This window comes from Mesoplodon mirus, assembly GCF_964341445.2.
Source record: "Mesoplodon mirus genome assembly, chromosome: 12".
NCBI lineage: Eukaryota > Metazoa > Chordata > Mammalia > Artiodactyla > Ziphiidae > Mesoplodon > Mesoplodon mirus.
In genome coordinates, this window is record NC_138988.1 from 38733928 (window position 1) to 38750289 (window position 16362).

At 59.9% G+C, this 16362-nt stretch overlaps 2 protein-coding genes across 4 annotated transcripts; one reads left to right on the forward strand and one right to left on the reverse strand.

The window, feature by feature from the left end:
• Positions 1–913: 913 nt before the first annotated feature.
• MST1 (macrophage stimulating 1) lies at positions 914–5714 on the forward strand (the record flags this gene model as incomplete). Of its 2 annotated transcripts, none has more annotated exons than XM_082638797.1 (18): positions 914–1007; positions 1677–1824; positions 1904–2016; positions 2100–2214; positions 2295–2431; positions 2512–2632; positions 2783–2901; positions 3010–3244; positions 3426–3556; positions 3647–3749; positions 3901–4037; positions 4130–4165; positions 4256–4376; positions 4547–4624; positions 4771–4917; positions 4998–5104; positions 5206–5345; positions 5449–5714. In XM_082638797.1, 18 exons carry the CDS (start codon positions 914–916, stop codon positions 5608–5610), a joined length of 2244 nt encoding a protein of 747 aa, XP_082494923.1. In that variant the 3' UTR covers positions 5611–5714. The 2 variants fall into 2 exon arrangements, with proteins under 2 accessions (XP_082494923.1, XP_082494922.1); XM_082638796.1 differs by having other exon boundaries at positions 3076–3244.
• A 375-nt stretch (positions 5715–6089) lies between these two features.
• Positions 6090–14958, reverse strand: APEH (acylaminoacyl-peptide hydrolase). 2 transcript variants are annotated; one of them, XM_082638980.1, is made up of 22 exons: positions 14884–14958; positions 14676–14808; positions 14092–14218; positions 13618–13711; positions 13443–13518; positions 13190–13353; positions 12886–13023; positions 12698–12789; positions 12575–12615; positions 12369–12490; positions 11833–11893; positions 10522–10619; positions 9826–9877; positions 8905–8993; positions 8331–8469; positions 7753–7836; positions 7588–7668; positions 7145–7233; positions 6861–7051; positions 6651–6753; positions 6460–6566; positions 6090–6369 (listed from the first exon to the last, which is right to left on the reverse strand). In XM_082638980.1, the coding sequence occupies exons 1-22, from the start codon at positions 14893–14895 to the stop codon at positions 6264–6266; spliced, it is 2199 nt and encodes a 732-aa protein (XP_082495106.1). In that variant the 5' UTR covers positions 14896–14958; the 3' UTR covers positions 6090–6263. The 2 variants fall into 2 exon arrangements, with proteins under 2 accessions (XP_082495106.1, XP_082495107.1); XM_082638981.1 differs by lacking the exon at positions 12886–13023.
• Between the last annotated feature and the right edge of the window lie 1404 nt (positions 14959–16362).

Sequence of the window (16362 nt, forward strand, 5' to 3'; positions counted from 1 at the left end):
ACCGCGCGGCCGCCGCGCACGCGCATCGACCCGCGCCCGACCTCCGCCAGGGGGCCCCCTCCACAGCCTCCAGCGTGGGGGGGGCTCCCTACGCGGCCTACAGCCGGGACGTTCCCGACCCCCTCCTCGCCCCACTGCCCCACTGCCTCCGACCCCCGCCTGCGCAGGAGGAGCTCCTGGCCCAGCCATGTCGTAACGCTGTGTCCTGGGAGAGACCTTGGCCACCTATCTCAACTCCTACCCGTACTTGGAGGTCCGGCCCACAGGTCCCTTAGGATGTCTGAAAGGCCGTTCCTCCCAGCGTCCCCGCCACCTGTCACCCTCACCTCCATTCAGGCCAGAAGGGTGGCCTCACTCACCTTCCTTGGGATGGCACCTCTGGCGGGGCGAGGGAGACTCTCTGGGCTCTGCTGACGGGGGCGTGGGCAGACCTGCCTCCAGCTGGGGCCGATAAGACAGCAAAAGGGGCAGGCTGCTTGAGGCTGGGGCAGGGAATGTTCTCCACTTTACAGGGGAAAGCTGACGCTCAGAAAAGTTTAATATCACCACCGGGCTGGAACCTAGGCCTCTGGCAGCAACCATGTCCACACTGCCCTTCTCTTCCAAGCAGCCTAGGGTGCGGGGAGGGGGAGGGGATGGGGCTAAGGGAGGGGGCAGTGGGGCCCCACCCCCACCCCAGAACACCTCAAGTGTCCCCACTGAACCTTTCCAACACTGCCCACTACATAGGGAGGCCTCTCGGGGGGCTAACTGTGCCAGAGTGAGGACCCTTGTACCTCACCTATAGGGCCTGAGGCCTGGCGCCACCCCCATTCCTGCCACTGGGTCTCAGGTCAGGCCCCAGCAAGTCTAGAGTGGGGGTGTGGAGACAGAGCCACCCAATCCCGTAGGGACAGGTTTCACAACTTCCCGGATGGGGCTGTGGTGGGTCACAGTGCAGCCTCCAGCCAGGAGGATGGGGTGGCTCCCACTCCTGCTGCTTCTGACGGGGTTCTCAGGGGCCCCTGGTGAGTGCCCTTCCCCTCAGCCCTGATCCCCATCTGCGTTCAGAAAGGGGTCGGCCCCAGGCCCATTCCGCTCTTTGAGCCAGGAACTTACTTTCCTATTGGGCATGGAGCAGCGAGTGACCTTGGCTTCTTTCACAGAGCTGGGCAGCCCCAGGAACACATAAACACATTGCCTATTCAGGCCTGCCTTAAAACATCTGCTGTAGCATTGGGGCAGTTTTAGGACCACACAGTTGCAGGCACACGTGCAGGCAATTACCCCTTATGAGCCAGATCTAATTCTTTAACTTAGTATATGCCCTTATGCTAGTGAGAGCCTAGACTTGGAGTCAGAATGCTTGGGTTGGGCCTCTACATGGTTAATAAGATAGCTCTGAGCCTTCTCATTCTCATCTGAGAAATGAGATGGGATAAGCTCCATGGGGCAAGCACCATCACCCACTGCTCTCAGAGTATATGTTTTACAGCTGAGCCTAGTGCCTTGCCCACTAAACAGGTGCACTAGTGATAATTATCATGTCTGGGCCTGCTTCTCCCACTCAGTACAGAGGTCTGACCCTTGAATGGGCTGACAGCGTCCACTCCAGAGGCCTTGTAGTTTGATCCCCTGAATGAATAAAGTGTCCACGTGCTGATATATATGTGCTGACACGCATGCCCACCCTGCAGGGCAGCGCTCGCCCTTGAATGACTTCCAGGTGCTCCGGGGTACGGAGCTGCAACACCTGCTACACACAGTGGGGCCCAGGCCTTGGCAAGAAGATGTGGCAAATGCTGAGGAATGTGCAGGGCTTTGTGGGCCCCTACTGGACTGCAGGTGAGTGGCCAAAGGACCTAGATAACACTGGAGGTAGGGGAAGCTGGGCACTGAGTTACCCTGTGGCTCCTCCTCCCAGGGCCTTCCACTACAATGTGAGCAGCCGTGGTTGCCAGTTGCTGCCATGGACCCAGAACTCACCTCATACACGGCTGCAGCGTTCCAGGCGCTGCGATCTCTTCCAAAAGAAAAGTGAGTGGCTGCAGAGAAGGGCGGGCTGGGGAGAGGGCTGCTGGGGTCTCAGGCCTCGTTGATCCTTGGTCTTTTGCTCCCAGTCTATGTTCGGACTTGCATCATGGACAATGGGGTCGAGTACCGGGGCACCGTGGCCATCACCATAGGTGGCCTACCCTGCCAGCGCTGGAGCCACAGGTTCCCCAATGACCACAAGTGAGACAGACTGCGGCTCCCCTCTGTCCCTGCCGGCCTGGCGCCTGCCCCCAGTACGCACTGTATTGCTACTCTCACAGGTACACACCCACACTTCGAAATGGCTTGGAGGACAACTTCTGCCGCAACCCGGATAGGGACCCCGGAGGTCCCTGGTGCTACACAACAGACCCTGCCGTGCGCTTCCAGAGCTGCGGCATTAAGTCCTGCCGGGAGGGTAAGCAGCTCCGGGTCAAGCCTGGGGCGGGAGGAGCATGCCCACGCCCGTCCACGAACCCATCGGCCCTTTGTCTCCAGCCGCTTGCCTTTGGTGCAATGGCGAGGATTACCGCGGCTCAGTGGACCGCACGGAGTCAGGACGCGAGTGTCAGCGCTGGGACCTGCAGCACCCGCACCCTCACCCCTTCGAGCCCCGCAAGTACGCATGGGCGGGCCCGGCAGGAGGAGGGCGGGCAAGGGGAGGGCCCAGCACTCCAGGGGCGGGGCGATGTAAGGCAGCACATAGTTGGTTGGGGCCAGACAGGGCCTGAGTCCCAGGCTCTTGTTCACGCCCGACTACCGCCTCTAGGTTCCTGGACAAAAGTCTGGACGACAACTACTGCCGGAATCCGGACGGCTCGGAGCGGCCCTGGTGCTATACTGCGGACCCCCAGATGAAGCGAGAGTTCTGCGACCTCCCCCGCTGCGGTAGAGCGCGAGGGCGGGGCCTGGGAGGGCACCTGGGACACGTGGGGGCGTGGCCTGGCTGGGACTAGAGGAGGGACTGGGCGTGACCCGGTGGTGGCCCAACGACAGTGGGGCTCCGCCCCAGCCCCGGTCTCACCTCCCACTCGGGCTCCGACCGGCCTCGGTCCATCCAAGGGTCCGAGGCACAGCCGCGCCGGGAGGCCACGACGCTCAATTGCTTCCGCGGGAAAGGCGAGGGCTACCGGGGCACGGTCAACACTACCGCCGCGGGCGTGCCCTGCCAGCGTTGGGACGCGCAGCATCCGCATCAGCATCGCTTTGCGCCGGAAAAGTATGCGTGCAAGTGAGTTGGCTGGCCGCCGCTGGGAGCCTAGTACTCCAGCGGGTGGGACCTGAGGGGGGCCTCGGGCGGGGCTTGAAAGAAGGCGGGGCTTGGGGAGGAGCTGGAGGCTGGGCTCCCGTCCAGGCGGGCTGGCCAGCCCATGACCTGGGACCCATCTGGGCTGAGCTGCGTGCTTGCTCAGGGACCTTCGGGAGAACTTCTGTCGGAACCCCGACGGATCGGAGGCGCCCTGGTGCTTCACATCGCGGCCTGGCATGCGCGTGGCCTTCTGCTACCAGATCCGGCGCTGCACCGACGACGTGCGGCCCGAGGGTAAGGCCTGAGCTGGGGCTGGACGCACGGAGCCGGAGGGCTGGGGCGAGAACCGGCTGACGGTCGCCCCCGTCCGCCCGCCCGCCGCAGACTGCTATCACGGCGCGGGGGAACTGTACCGCGGCTCAGTCAGCAAGACCCGAAAGGGCGTCCGATGTCAGCGCTGGTCCGAGGGGACGCCGCACAAGCCGCAGTAAGTCCGCCAGCGCGCCTGGCGCCTCCCAGACCGAGGCCACAGGCGCCGCCCGCGACAAACCCTAGGGCAGCATGCCTCGGCTCTCCAACTGGAGGCTTGCGAGGGCTTGGGATTACCCTGCTTTGATTTTGCTCCCCCTCCCGCCTAGGTTCACGCCCACCTCCGCCCCACACGCACCACTGGAGGAGAACTTCTGCAGGAACCCAGACGGGGATAGTCATGGGCCCTGGTGCTACACCACAGATCCGGGGACTACGTTCGACTACTGTGCACTGCGGGGCTGCGGTGAGCACCTGCGACACAGCCCCGGGGCCCCGCCCCTAGCCTCCACCACCAAAGGCTGACTCCCTTAACGCGGTTGAACTTGGGTCTTTCAGATGATAACCAACCGCCGTCCATCCTGGAGCCCCCAGGTACGGACTTGGGCCAGGTATGCGTCGTGGTCCCTTTACCCGCCATCTCCATCCAGTCCGGGGTTTCATCCAGCACATTCTATCCCCCAGACCAGGTGCTGTTTGAGAAGTGTGGCAAGAGAGTGACCCACCTGGACCCATGGCGCTCCAAGCTGCGTGTGGTGGGCGGCCAGCCTGGGAACTCACCCTGGACAGTCAGCTTGCGCAACCGGTGAGGCACAACTGCCTGATTCTTCAAGACAGGGGCTGATGCTACATCCTCTGTGCTTGTGCCAGTAGGGAGGCGGGAACCTGCCCCAGCCTCACAGATCCTAGCCAAGACATGGCAGGTCCAGCCTGTGTCTGTGTCTCAGGACCGTTTCCTAACCTGCACTCCTCCAGGCAGGGCCAGCACTTCTGTGGAGGCTCCCTAGTGAAGGAGCAGTGGGTTCTGACTGCCCGGCAGTGCTTCTCCTCTTGGTGAGCCTTCCTTGGGTTTGGGGATCCAGTCCCAACCCCCTGCCTTCCTCTCCCCCTTAGCCACCTTCCCTAGGCAAGCCAATGGGTGAGTGTTGGGCAGCAGACTATTATAAGTCTCGACTGATGTAACAGAGCTTCTCTCTCAGCCATGGGCCTCTCACTGGCTATGAGGTGTGGCTAGGCACCCTGCTCCAGGACCCACAGCCCGGGCAGCCAGGCCTGCAGCGCATCTCAATGGCCAAGATGGTCTGTGGGCCCTCTGGCTCCCAGCTTGTTCTGCTCAAGCTGGAGAGGTGTGTGACAAGTCAAGAGGGTGTGAGGTGGGGCTGGGCCTTGTGGCCTCAGACCCTGAATGCCATCATTCTTGCTAAAGACCTGTGACCCTGAACCAGCATGTGGCCCTGATCTGCCTGCCCCCTGAGTGGTATGTGGTACCTCCAGGCACCAAGTGTGAGATCGCAGGCTGGGGCGAGACCAAAGGTAAGAGTACACTGCAGGGGCATGGACTGCTCCAGGCCAAGAGGCCCAGCCTTGGATCCTACCCACAGACCCTATCCTTCTTCCCATTCTCTTCACTGTAGGTACAGGGGACAACAAGGTCCTGAACATAGCCTCCCTCAATGTCATCTCCAACCGGGAATGTAACATCAAGCACCGAGGTCGCGTACGCGAGAGTGAGATGTGCACTGAAGGACTGTTGGCCCCTGTTGGAGCCTGTGAGGTCAGTGGCAGGGCCCCTGGCAAGCTGAAAATGTACTGCTTCACCCCCAAGGGGGCTAGTCTCTACCATGGTCCAGGCCCTCACCAGTTCTTGCACCTACCAGGGTGACTACGGGGGCCCACTTGCCTGCTTTACTCACGACTGCTGGGTCCTGGAGGGAATTATAATACCCAACCGAGTGTGTGCACGGCCCCGCTGGCCATCCATCTTCATGCGTGTCTCTGTGTTTGTGGACTGGATTCACAAGGTCATGAGGCTGGGCTAGTCCCAGCCTCAGTCCTGTGGGCCTTGGGGAGGACGAAGCTTTCTGTCAGACATAAAGCCACCTTTCCTCTTTATGCCTGTGCAGGGTGCTTCTTAGCCTTTGCTTCTAGGGAATGAATTGTCAACTCCTCATTAGCGCCTGAGTGGAGGGTCCAACGCAACTTGGGTTGGGCGATCTGACCCTAGCACTACCTTAGCCTGTGGGTGCTGTGAAGAGCAGGGCCTCACTAGTCCCTTAAATAAACTGTTGGGAGGAGAAGGGTGGTGTAGGGCAGTTTCTAACAGAAGGGGCTGCAGCAGAGGAAGCTAGCCTGGTGGAGTCCTACTTGGCCAGGACAGGCAGCAGCTGAGCCTCTCGCTGTCCCCTCCCCTCTCACGCTGGAAGTAGATGCCATCCTTATGGCTACAATACCCAGGGCCTACAGTCTCTGAACCCCAAGGGTGGGGCTGGTGTTAGGGGTGGCTTGGTACAAAGTACCAGCAGGAACTAGACTCTGTGTCCTCATTTATTATGAGTATATAGCCCACATTCCTCGGCTCACCCATCCATGAAGTCCAGAGCCCAGGAAGCCTCTTGCCGCTCTGCCAGACCCTGAGGCTCTCCAAGAGCCAAGTGTGGCATATGTCACCCAGCTCATGCAGAGTGGTAGGGCTTCAGTTGCCCAAGTGTGTGCACAGCCAGAGCGCAGCATTCATGAAGCTGTCTGATTCCACCTCCACCTCTGATAGTGCATGGGTGCTTTTGGGATAGAGCAGGAGCCTGTAAGGGTTGGGCAGCAATGTTTGAGGATTGAGGATCCTTCCCTGCTCACCTGCCCACCAGCTGCCAGGGCTGTCTTACTGTACTCACCGAACGGGCACGTTTCGGGCCTTGAGGGCACGGTAATACTCCATGCCCTGCTTGAAGGGCACACGCCGGTCCTCCTGGCCCAGCATCAGTAACACTGGTGTCTTCACCTAGGTATGTGGGGAGTGGAGGTGAGCAGGGCCCGGGGCCCTGGACAGATTGGTGGTGCACTGGGCAGGGGGAGGGCTGCGTACCTGAGGGGTGTACTTGATGGGAGACTTGTGCAGCATCTCAGCCCACATGTTGAGGTCTGGCAGGCAGTTGCTGCTGTAGGGGAAGCCAGCCTCCACCACGCACCTACAAGACACTGAAATGATGCAGGCCCAGGAGCTCTGGGGCCTGCGGGAGCTCCATGAGGGTATGGAGTGGGGGAGAGAAGGGCGGGGACCTCTGGGCACACCTACCAGTCAGGGATGTCAGTGGAGCCCATCATGGAGGCAATGTTGATCACAGGGTTCCGCACCACGCAGGCACCGTAGGTCTCCGGGTACTGACCAATCAGGTGGCAGGACAGGAAGCCACCATGGGAACCACCCATAAGGGCCACACGGCCTGCGTCAAAGTGTTCCTCCTGGAGCACCTGCTCTACTGCAAACTACAGGGTGGGCAGATCATGCTGCAGCCAGCTGCCTGCCCAGCTGAATGGAGCCACACCCCCAGCCTGTCCAGAAGCCCCAGCCCTTGCTACCTGGACGTCCTTCACATCCTGGTGGCCCACATTGCCGGGGAGGGAGAGGATGCTGTCCTGGCCAAAGCCCGTGGAGCCACGATAGTTCACTGGAGGCCAGGGAGGGACCAGACAGGGTGGTCAAGTGACCTTCCCAGCGCCCTTTCACCTATATGTGAAGTAGGCCTTGAGGCTAGCTGCACCAGACTCAAGGGGAAGGGGCCAAGAGATTTGAGACTGCCCAGTGACCACACACCCTTTCCATGGCAGTCGCAAGCTAGTTCATGTTATCACCATGCCATGGAGCCAGAGACTGGCCAGGGCAGTTTCTGATAGTGATTACCAGGTCCAGGCTGCAGAGGCCTGGAGACTAGGGTGGTACCCACAATGCTTGTACAGACCAGGCCCACACCATCACCACCACCCCACAGCTCTACCAGAGCTGCAGCACCCTGCTCCCTCACCTAGTAGTACTGCAAAGCCCATCTTGCAAAGCATGGCTGGGAGCAGCATCCAGGCAGTGACAAAGGATGAATGGGGTCCCCCTGCAGATAGGAAACAGAGAGAAGGTGAAAGAACCAGCTAGGAGGGACTGTGGAAGGGCAGGGACTCTTAGGCCAGTTGCCTACCGTGGGGCATGACCACCATGGGCACCTGGGTCTTATCTGGAGGGTCGCTGGGCTGCAGAAGGATTGCTTCAAAGTCAAGGCCAGCTGCAGGGAAAAAGCAGCAATCAGCAGAGCCAGTTCTACTGCCGAGGGGCTTCCCCAGCCAAGGCCTCAGCTGTAGCTGCAGGTCTGCAGCTGACCTCTGCAACAAGAGACCTGGCCAAGGTAGCCCACACTGTGACACATGGACCCCAGGACGCTCATGCTCCTTCTGCCCTAGTCAGGGAGTCCCGGTCTCTGCAGGGACAACATTCTGGAGGAGGTGTGGTCACAGAGGCCTTACATAGGCCTGTCTTCTTTGGGCTCTGTTATCCCACCACAGACGATCTGGCTTGGTGATGCCCAGCTCTGATACCCAGAGTAGGTGCTCAGATGCCTGGACACTACTCCCCTTGACCGTCCACAAGAGGTAAAAAAAAACCTCTTAGAGGTAATCTCAAAAAATCCCAAAATGTGAGACAGGAGACGGGAAAGGTGACCACAGACACCGTGTGCCGGGGAGCTTGGAGGAGGTGGCCCTCTGCCCCTGCCCAGCTCACCATACTGCACATGCTCTTGCTCTGGGGGTGGCTGTAGTACCCGGATGCTCCAGGAGATTTCAGGAACGGGCTCGGCCTCCTCCAGGGACACCCATGATACCGCCTGCTCCTTCCCCTCAGGAGGCAGGAACCCAACTTTCTGCCAAAGGGAAAGAGTGTGTCACAGGTGGCCTGGCTGCCTCCCTGCCTTTCCACCAGTGTGAGAGTGGGCAGCTCTCATTATACTGGGCCATTTGCCCACCTCCAGAGAGTCCAGCATGGACTCCTGTCATGAGCTGGTATATACACAGGTACTCACATAACCACACATATGTACCCCTCCCTCCCCAGCTTCTAGGCTGTTATGCTAGCGGACTGAGCACTTTCCCAGGGACCCTGTTCTGAACAGAGCAAACCTTAACCCAGTAGTTTCTCCCCATAGTGCCAGACCCTCGTGGACTATACTGGGCTGGGTCCACACCTTGGCCTCTCACATGCTGACCAGCCACAGTCAGACTCGGGCCAGTTCCCTGACCTGGGGAACTCTGCCTGCACAGAATCCCTGCCTCCTGGCCTGGGGCCCACCAACACTCACCAGGCATGGGGGTAGGCTGGGCGTGGAGAACTGTGCCACCATGAGGTCCCGGTCAATCGTGAGCAGCTTCCAGCTTCCACCTGACCCCCCTGGACAAGGCAGATGCCACCACTATTCCCACCCACTCACTGCAGAGCCAGAGTCCCAGGCTGGAGGCTTTATAGTGAGGTGCCCCTTATTCCCTTATTCCCTGGGAAGCAAAGGGATGCCCACAGAGGGACTGTCACAGCTCTGGGTGAGCCTTCTTCTCAGTCCATTCATCCAGCAGGTGCTGGTTGTCCCCTGGGACTGCCAGATGTGGGGACACACAAGACCACAGGGCACATCCACCCACCACCTGATGACTGCAGTCTGCCCACGTGGCAGCTAGGCCCAGGAGGCTGGGGGGGAGGTGCTAATTCTAGGCAGTGGGGTCCAAGGAGATTCAGATTCCTAAGCAGATACTATACAATGAGATGCAGTTTGGGAACAATCCTTTGGTAGCTTTGTGGAGGGGTGAGTACAGCCAGGGCAGGTGGAGGACTCAAAAACACTTTAGGGGCAGAATCATCATGTCTGGGTAAGAGGAAGATGAGGTAGCCAACCCAGGGCTTCTGCGCCCTCGGTTGGCAGAGGTGCCTCTGCCTGAGGTTTGGGGAGAGGGAAGGATGACTCTGGCAGATCTTGGCAAGAGAGAATTTTGTGAGTTTGAGAAGTAGGGTGGGGGCCGTGCTGAGGCAGCACCAGGACACAGGGAGCAGGGCAGAGCCAGGAGGCAGCCTACGGGCTGGGTAAGGGTCCTGCACAGGTAGGGTCCTCGCAAGACTGTCAGTAAAGGCTGTGGGACAGTCAGTGGTGCAGAGTGGCCGAGAGTGCTGCCCCACATGCTTGAGCTCCAGTCCCTCCCCTGGCCTGGCTGGCCCACTCGCCAGCCCTGCTCACCAGCCGTCAGAGAGGTCACACTGCCCATCTGGGTGTCCACAGCAAACAGGTCCTGAAGCAGAGAGGAGGCCACGTGTGGTACCACATCCAAGAGCTCTATGGGTCCTGCCCCTACCTCCTCTCTACCCTCGTGGGGACCCTTGGGCCAAGGCCAGAGCTGTGAGTGACTATGTTGATAGCTACTCAGTGCAGTAGGGAGTGGCCTGAAGGCCTGGGTTCAAATCCCAGTTCCATCACAACTTGCTAAGTGACCCTGGGCAAGATAAGGAATGCCTTTGAGCCCCTTAGAGCTACCCTGAGGACCAAACGATATCTAACCCCAAAGGAGTCTGGCACACTGTGGTGTCCCCACCCAATCCCTGGGAGAAAGCTGCTGTCCCATCTCCATCAGCTCCCCGTATGGTGTTCAGGGGCCCGCCCCAGTGGCAGCCCCCTTGCCCACCACATGGAAATGTGGTGGGGGCTTTGCATCTCTGCCTCAGGACAAAGGGCCAAGGGCTCTGTTGTGGGGTACCAGGGCAGCCAGCCCCCTCAAGGAAAAATGAGTCCAGGACAGGGGCAGGCAGGACCTTAAGGGGCCAGGGAGACCTGTGAGCTGGGCGGTCCACCTGGCAGTGTGTGTGTGCTATGTCCCAGGCCCACAGCTCCTGGTTGGTTGGTCGAGGGCTGCCTCTCAACACAGTCAGGGCTCCTCACCTGCCGGCTGCGCTGAGCTGAGTCGAAAACCACTCTCTGGCTGTCAGCCGACCAGCATCCCGGAGGCAGAAGGCTGCAGTAGATCCCAGAGAAGTTCTCTGCAAAGGCAGAGAGCTGGGGGCCACGTCCAAGAGTGGAGAGGTGTGTGTGTGTGTTGTGTCTGTGTGTGTGTGCGTGCACGCGTGTCTCTCTCTCTCTCTCCAGACTATGAGGCAGGCCAGGTTGCTGGGGAATTCACCTGGGGCCCCAGAACTGTGACAGAACAACAGCCACATACATGGGGGTACCCTAGGCAATGAGGAGCTGCCTGAAGAGAGGGCGGAGGGGCAGAGGCCTCTGAGGGCCCAGGAGAGGCGGAGCTGAAGAGCTTCTGAGAGAAACTGAATGCACTGGCATTCCCCTGAGCTGCTCTTAAGGGCCGCTGGGAGGCAGCGGATGCTGTAACCAAGACACCTGTCTGTCTCTAACCGTACTTAGCAGAGTACCTGGCACTCGGGCCTGAATAAAGCCTACCCTCTAACATCATCACTCATTTACCCCTCACTACAATCCTACAAAGAAGGCAGGAACAACCACCCCCTCCTCACATAAATACATGGCAGCTCAGGGGGTCAGGATACTGTCCAGGAACACACAGCTAGTAAGAGGCAGAGCTAGGATGCAGACCAGGTCCCCACTGCTGCATCCCCGTAACCCAAAGACAGGAAAAGGAGGCCATCCCTTGTCCTTGACTCCTGGAACTGACCAGGCGGCCTAAGAAAACAAGAGACTCACCCCTCACGTCCTTGGGATAGTCTGGGATCCCAAGCAGAGTTGTGAGCACCCGAGACTGTGACTGGAGCTTGTCAGCCAAGAGCCACTGTCCCAGAGACCCTGCTGCCTCAAGGGCTTGGACTAGACAAATGCTGGTGTGGGGGCTGGGAGTGGGAGAATGAGCACCCTTGGGGCAGGACCTGCCAATCTAGTGTACTTTCTGAGACCCCTTGAAGGAGCAGTGGCTTTAAGCAGCCACTGGAAAAACAAGATAAATCTATGGGCTGCAGCACAAATGAAATAATCTCAAGCCTCAGCCAGCTTGGGCCACTCTGATCTCAGCTTTGGTCCAGCTGACTTCCTTCTATCAGAACCATTCCCTATGGTGATGGCCCCACCCCCTGTGGAGGCTGAACCTGGGGCTGGCCCAGCAGCAGGGAGACTTCAGAAGGAACCCAGGCAGGAAGAGCTGAGGAGGCTGGCCCAGAGCAGGGATAACAGATGGCAGGAAAACAGAACTGCATGCTCCTTGGCACCCACCCAGCCGACACCCCTTACCTCCCAGCTGCCGAGGCACAACATCCACCACCACGGAGGTGACCCTGGTATACCAGTCATACTGCAACAGAACACAATTGTCAGGCTCACCAGGGGACTGGCAGTGCCCTCAGGGCAGGGAAGGGAGGACCTGAGAGAGGCCTGATGTATCTCCTTTCTGGTGACCTGGAGATGTCTGGAGAGGCCTTTGACTTTCACTAGGGGCCCTTTTACAAGGACTGAGACTCTGTAACTGCCCATTATATCCCAGCCCCTTGCAGAGCCTGGCCACGTGCAGATGAGAAGCAAAGGGAGGAGCATTCTTGTAGACAGAGGAGGCTCTCAAGGTGGTGAGTTTTGATTGTGCAGAGCCCCCATGACAGCACTCTCAGCCTCCAGGCCTTGCCTGGAGAGAAGGAAAGGCAGAACTCACACCATCACTGTACCCAGGACAGGAGGTCCACTGAGGAGCCCGTGGGGAGATGAAGCTGACCCTCCAGCTCTCACCCGCCATCCCCTCCTCTTGCTGACCTCCCCCCACCCCCACCCCAGCTCACCAGGCACAACTGGCCACACTGCTGATGGGGGACCAGAGATGGGAACCGCAGGTAGACGATGCGACATTGGTCTGGGCTCAGCCGGGGAGAAGAGACAGCCAGAGAGTCATCCGAGAGGAGCTCTGGACCAGACAGAAATGCGAGCATCATGCAGGCTGCCAGGACCAGTGTGTGTCAGTGAAGCACAGGTAGGTGCCAGCACTTACCACACTTCCCCTCGATGAGGTCTACATAGTACAGGGCTGACCTAGAACCACCAGAGAGACACTCAGCTTCAAGGCCGGTCTGAGCTGTAAGGCCCCCTGCCCTGCCCCTTCGATTGTCCTCACCTTCGATTGGTGCAAAAGCGGATGCCCAGCCGGAAGGGCTCATGCCACCAGCCCACGAACACAACACCTGTGTCTCCAGGGGCCCAGAATGCCTGTAAACAAGACCACAGGGCAGGTGTGAACAAGGGACAGTAGCTCAGGCAGGGGCCCCAGACTTTCGGAGTGATGTAGGCCAAGTCAGCACTAACCTGTCCAGGGGACACACTCTCAGGGACCCCCTCAAGCACAGAGATGTTGCCGCTCTCAACATCCAGCACACAGAGTACAGGAGTGCTTTTGGAAACCAAGTTTTCTCCCCAATCTTCGTAAAATAAAAATTGATCCCCCTGAGAACACAAGACACTCAATGCCCAGCCTGTCTTGCAGGAGATGGCCCTGCCCCCTAGAAGCCAGTACCTCCCTGGTTCTGATAGGCACAGTGTGGGCAGACAGCATAGTGGACCCCAGCGCTGCCCTGAGGGGCCTTCATGGACTGGCCATGGCCATGAGCACCTTAATGGCCTGGTCTGGCTTCTTCAGCCTGGCCACCTCGTCATCGCTGCCACTGACGTCCAAGGCTTTGGTCTGAAAGAAGGACTCAGCCTTGGGGCGCTTCTTCTCTGCCACGTATAATAAGTGTGTCTCCGAGTGCGACCAGGACAGGCAGCCAAAGCAGTCTGGGTGCAAGGAAGGCCGATCAGGGGGAGCCCTGGGCTATGGCTGCCCCTCCTGTCCGCCCTGCCTGCTCACCAGCCAGATGCCTCACCATCCTCATAAACCAGCCCATGTTTCTCCAGCGCTGACAGGTTGAAGCTCTTGAGCTTCCGGTTCTTCTCCCAAACCTAAGGACATCTGGGAGTCAGGTTGCCTATCCTCCAACAGAGCCTTATCTGTGGGATTGAGCCCCCAGTTACCCACCACGTGGTCCTATGCAGTCTTACCTCCAAAAACTGCTTCTCCTCCCCAGCGCCCGGGCCTCCAGCCTTGCGCAGCACAGCTTTCATGGTGCCTGAAGGAGATTCTCTGCTCAGCAGCCTGATGAGGATACAGGGGAGCAGGTCAGTATTACCTCCCACCCAGTGATGGCCCATCCTTTCCCCTTATTGGCCACAACCTCTTAGACAAGATTCTTGAGGCTCTGGCCCACAACCGCCCCTGCAGCCCTTCTAGCCCTACCACGGCAGCTGCCTTGCCTCCCTTCCCTGGGGCAGGGACTCTAGTCCCAGCCCAAGTTTGGAGCAAGCCTCCAATGCTTATGGCCATGTCACTAGAGACTACCTGAGCTCCCAAGGGGCAGGGATCTGGCTCCTGGCTTCCCTTCTGAGCCCTACCCACACCAAGGCACAGGGTGGGCATTCATAAAAGGCTTGCAGATGGCTGTGGCCTTGCCTACAAGCTTCCTCCTTCAAACTTACTCGCCCCGGGTCTCCACACTGTTGCCCGCAGGCCCTGCAAACACCACTGAGTCCGCATCATGGAACACCAGGTACTGGCGGCAGAATCGGATGTTCTCCATGCGTTCCAGGTCCCTCTGGGTCCACTCTGCAAGGAGAGGCATGAGGCTGCTCAACTTGACCAGTCCCAGCACAGGCTACCCCCTCCCCTACCCCACCTCCCTCAGTCTGTCTCCAGATATTCTGGGGGGTAAGATGGGCAACACTTGGCCACAACTCTCAAGTCTAGGCCTCCAGAGCCTAGGCTGACAACGTCTTGGAGAGAAACGATTACTGCTCCTAGCATCCACCCTAGAATCTTGAGAGCAGGTGTGGGATACGATGACGGGGGTGACCCTAGGCCCACACTCTGCACTCATGGGCACCATCCCATAATACCCCAAATAGCCCGCCCCCATACACCTGTGTGCACAGACCTCTTGTGGATGCACTGTTCCACACCCACACTCTCCAAGCCCGGCCTTCTCCACACACCCGTGTGCACTGTCGGGCAGCTAGCCCTCCACGCCCCCCTCCTCTCCACCGACTCCCCTCCATACACACACCAGTGTGCACCGTCCGGTAACAACCCCCGTACTGCGTGGTGACCTCCGGGCCCAGGCAGGCGGCGCTCAGCGCGGGCTGGCGGCTAAGGCCCCGGTACAGCGCCGCCGCCTCTTCGGGCTCGCTCAGCAGCACCTGCGCAGGGGACACAGCAGGGTCAGGCCCGGCCCGGGCTGCAAAGACCACGGGAACCGCGGGCCGCTCCCTCACCTGCCGCTCCATGGTGGCTCTGGGCCGCCGGGGCGAGGGCGGGGCGTTCAGGCGCCCGGAAGTGAGAGGCCCAGCCAGTCTCCGCCGCGGCCTTGCCGCGCAGTGAGAGGGGCGGGACTTTCGACGAATGAGCGAGGACGATTAGCCGAGGGGCGGGGCCTCGATGGTAAGGAGGTGGGGCCTGCTGAGGAACAAGTTGAAGCTGCGGCCCCAGGAGTCCTGGAGGGGAAGAGCAGGGACCTCGGAGGAAAGGAGCAGGCCTTTCGGGGCGGGCTAGGCTGGAGAGAGGCGAGCTCTGTGGGCCAAGCCCCGGCCTATTACTGGGAGGGGAGGGGAGGGGAGGGAATGGGGTCTCCGAGGAGAGAGGGTGGCGCTGTGCAAACGGAATAAAGGAGCGGGTCTGTAGGGAGGGGCGAGGTGTGTGAAGAACGACAGGGCCCACGGGAGGAAGGCAGATGAGGCCGGACGGGGGTGGGCCCTAAGCATCCGGGGGTCCTGAGAGGCTGCGGACCGAGGACTCTTCGAAGACGCGGGGGTGGGGTGGGAGGACGGGGCTGAGCCCTGCGACGGTAAAGTCGAGGAAAAGAGAGGTGAGGGGCGGGGGCCTGAGAGGCAGGGTGCAAGCCGAAGTCAGCCCCAGCTGGGGTCTCCCGCAGCCCGGAGGCTAACTGTCGGGTCCTTCTGGTCCATTACGAGGCAAGCATTCACCAAACGGTGCCAGGCCCTGCTCTGGAGGGGCTCAGGCCAACGCGGAGGTGCGCTCCTGGCGGGGGGCGCAGAGCTCGAGCTCCCGGGCGTGGGGCAAAGGGCGGGTGCAAAGTTCACAGGGTGTCTCCTGGTCTTATCGGCCACCAGGCCTACCCCAGAAGCTATCTGCCCCTGCAGCCCTCACCCGCCCCGCTCAGTGGCACCTTGCTGGGGATCATGAGCGTGTGGGCCTCTGTCTGCCTTCCCAGGCCTCAGCCAAAGTTCTTGGGTGTAGAGGGCCTGGGGGGGTCAGGCTCCACCCAGAACCAGAGAGCTTCCTGTGGAAAGAAAAACCTGGGCAGGCAGGCTCCCTCAGGACAGTGGCACTGGACTGGGCAGGTTACAATGGCAGAAGAGGGCAGGAGAGGCTGGGCAGCAGTCAGGCCAGCAGCAACGGATGTCCCCTCCTCCACATACCCTGAGCCTGGCTGGTCTTCCACACCTCAGGGCCCTGGCTCCCTGCGCCCTGCTTTGCCTTTGACTGAGATCCCACTTGACTGGCCTGCAGCTTCTCCTTCCATTGGATTAGTTAACTAAAAACAGTTTCCACTTTCTGAGGCCACTTAACTTGTGAGCATCCAGTGTGTACAGGACTGTTAAGGCCAGAACTGGGAGCAGAAAGAGTGGCCCCAGCCACCAATCTGGGTGGAAAGTTGGAAACTAGGATGTTCATTACAGCATTGTTTGTAACAGGAAAACTGGGAACATGGTGCCTGTCCTTGAGGGCATGTG

Bases quoted from the DNA above. Each gene is read 5' to 3' on its own strand.
- APEH (XM_082638980.1), bottom strand. The intron at 14,219-14,675 runs GTGTGTGTATGG...CTCTCCTTGCAG, and splicing joins TTACCGGACGGTGCACACTG to AGTGGACCCAGAGGGACCTG. The intron at 6,754-6,860 runs GTAGGTGTGCCC...AGTGTCTTGTAG, and splicing joins TCCACTGACATCCCTGACTG to GTGCGTGGTGGAGGCTGGCT.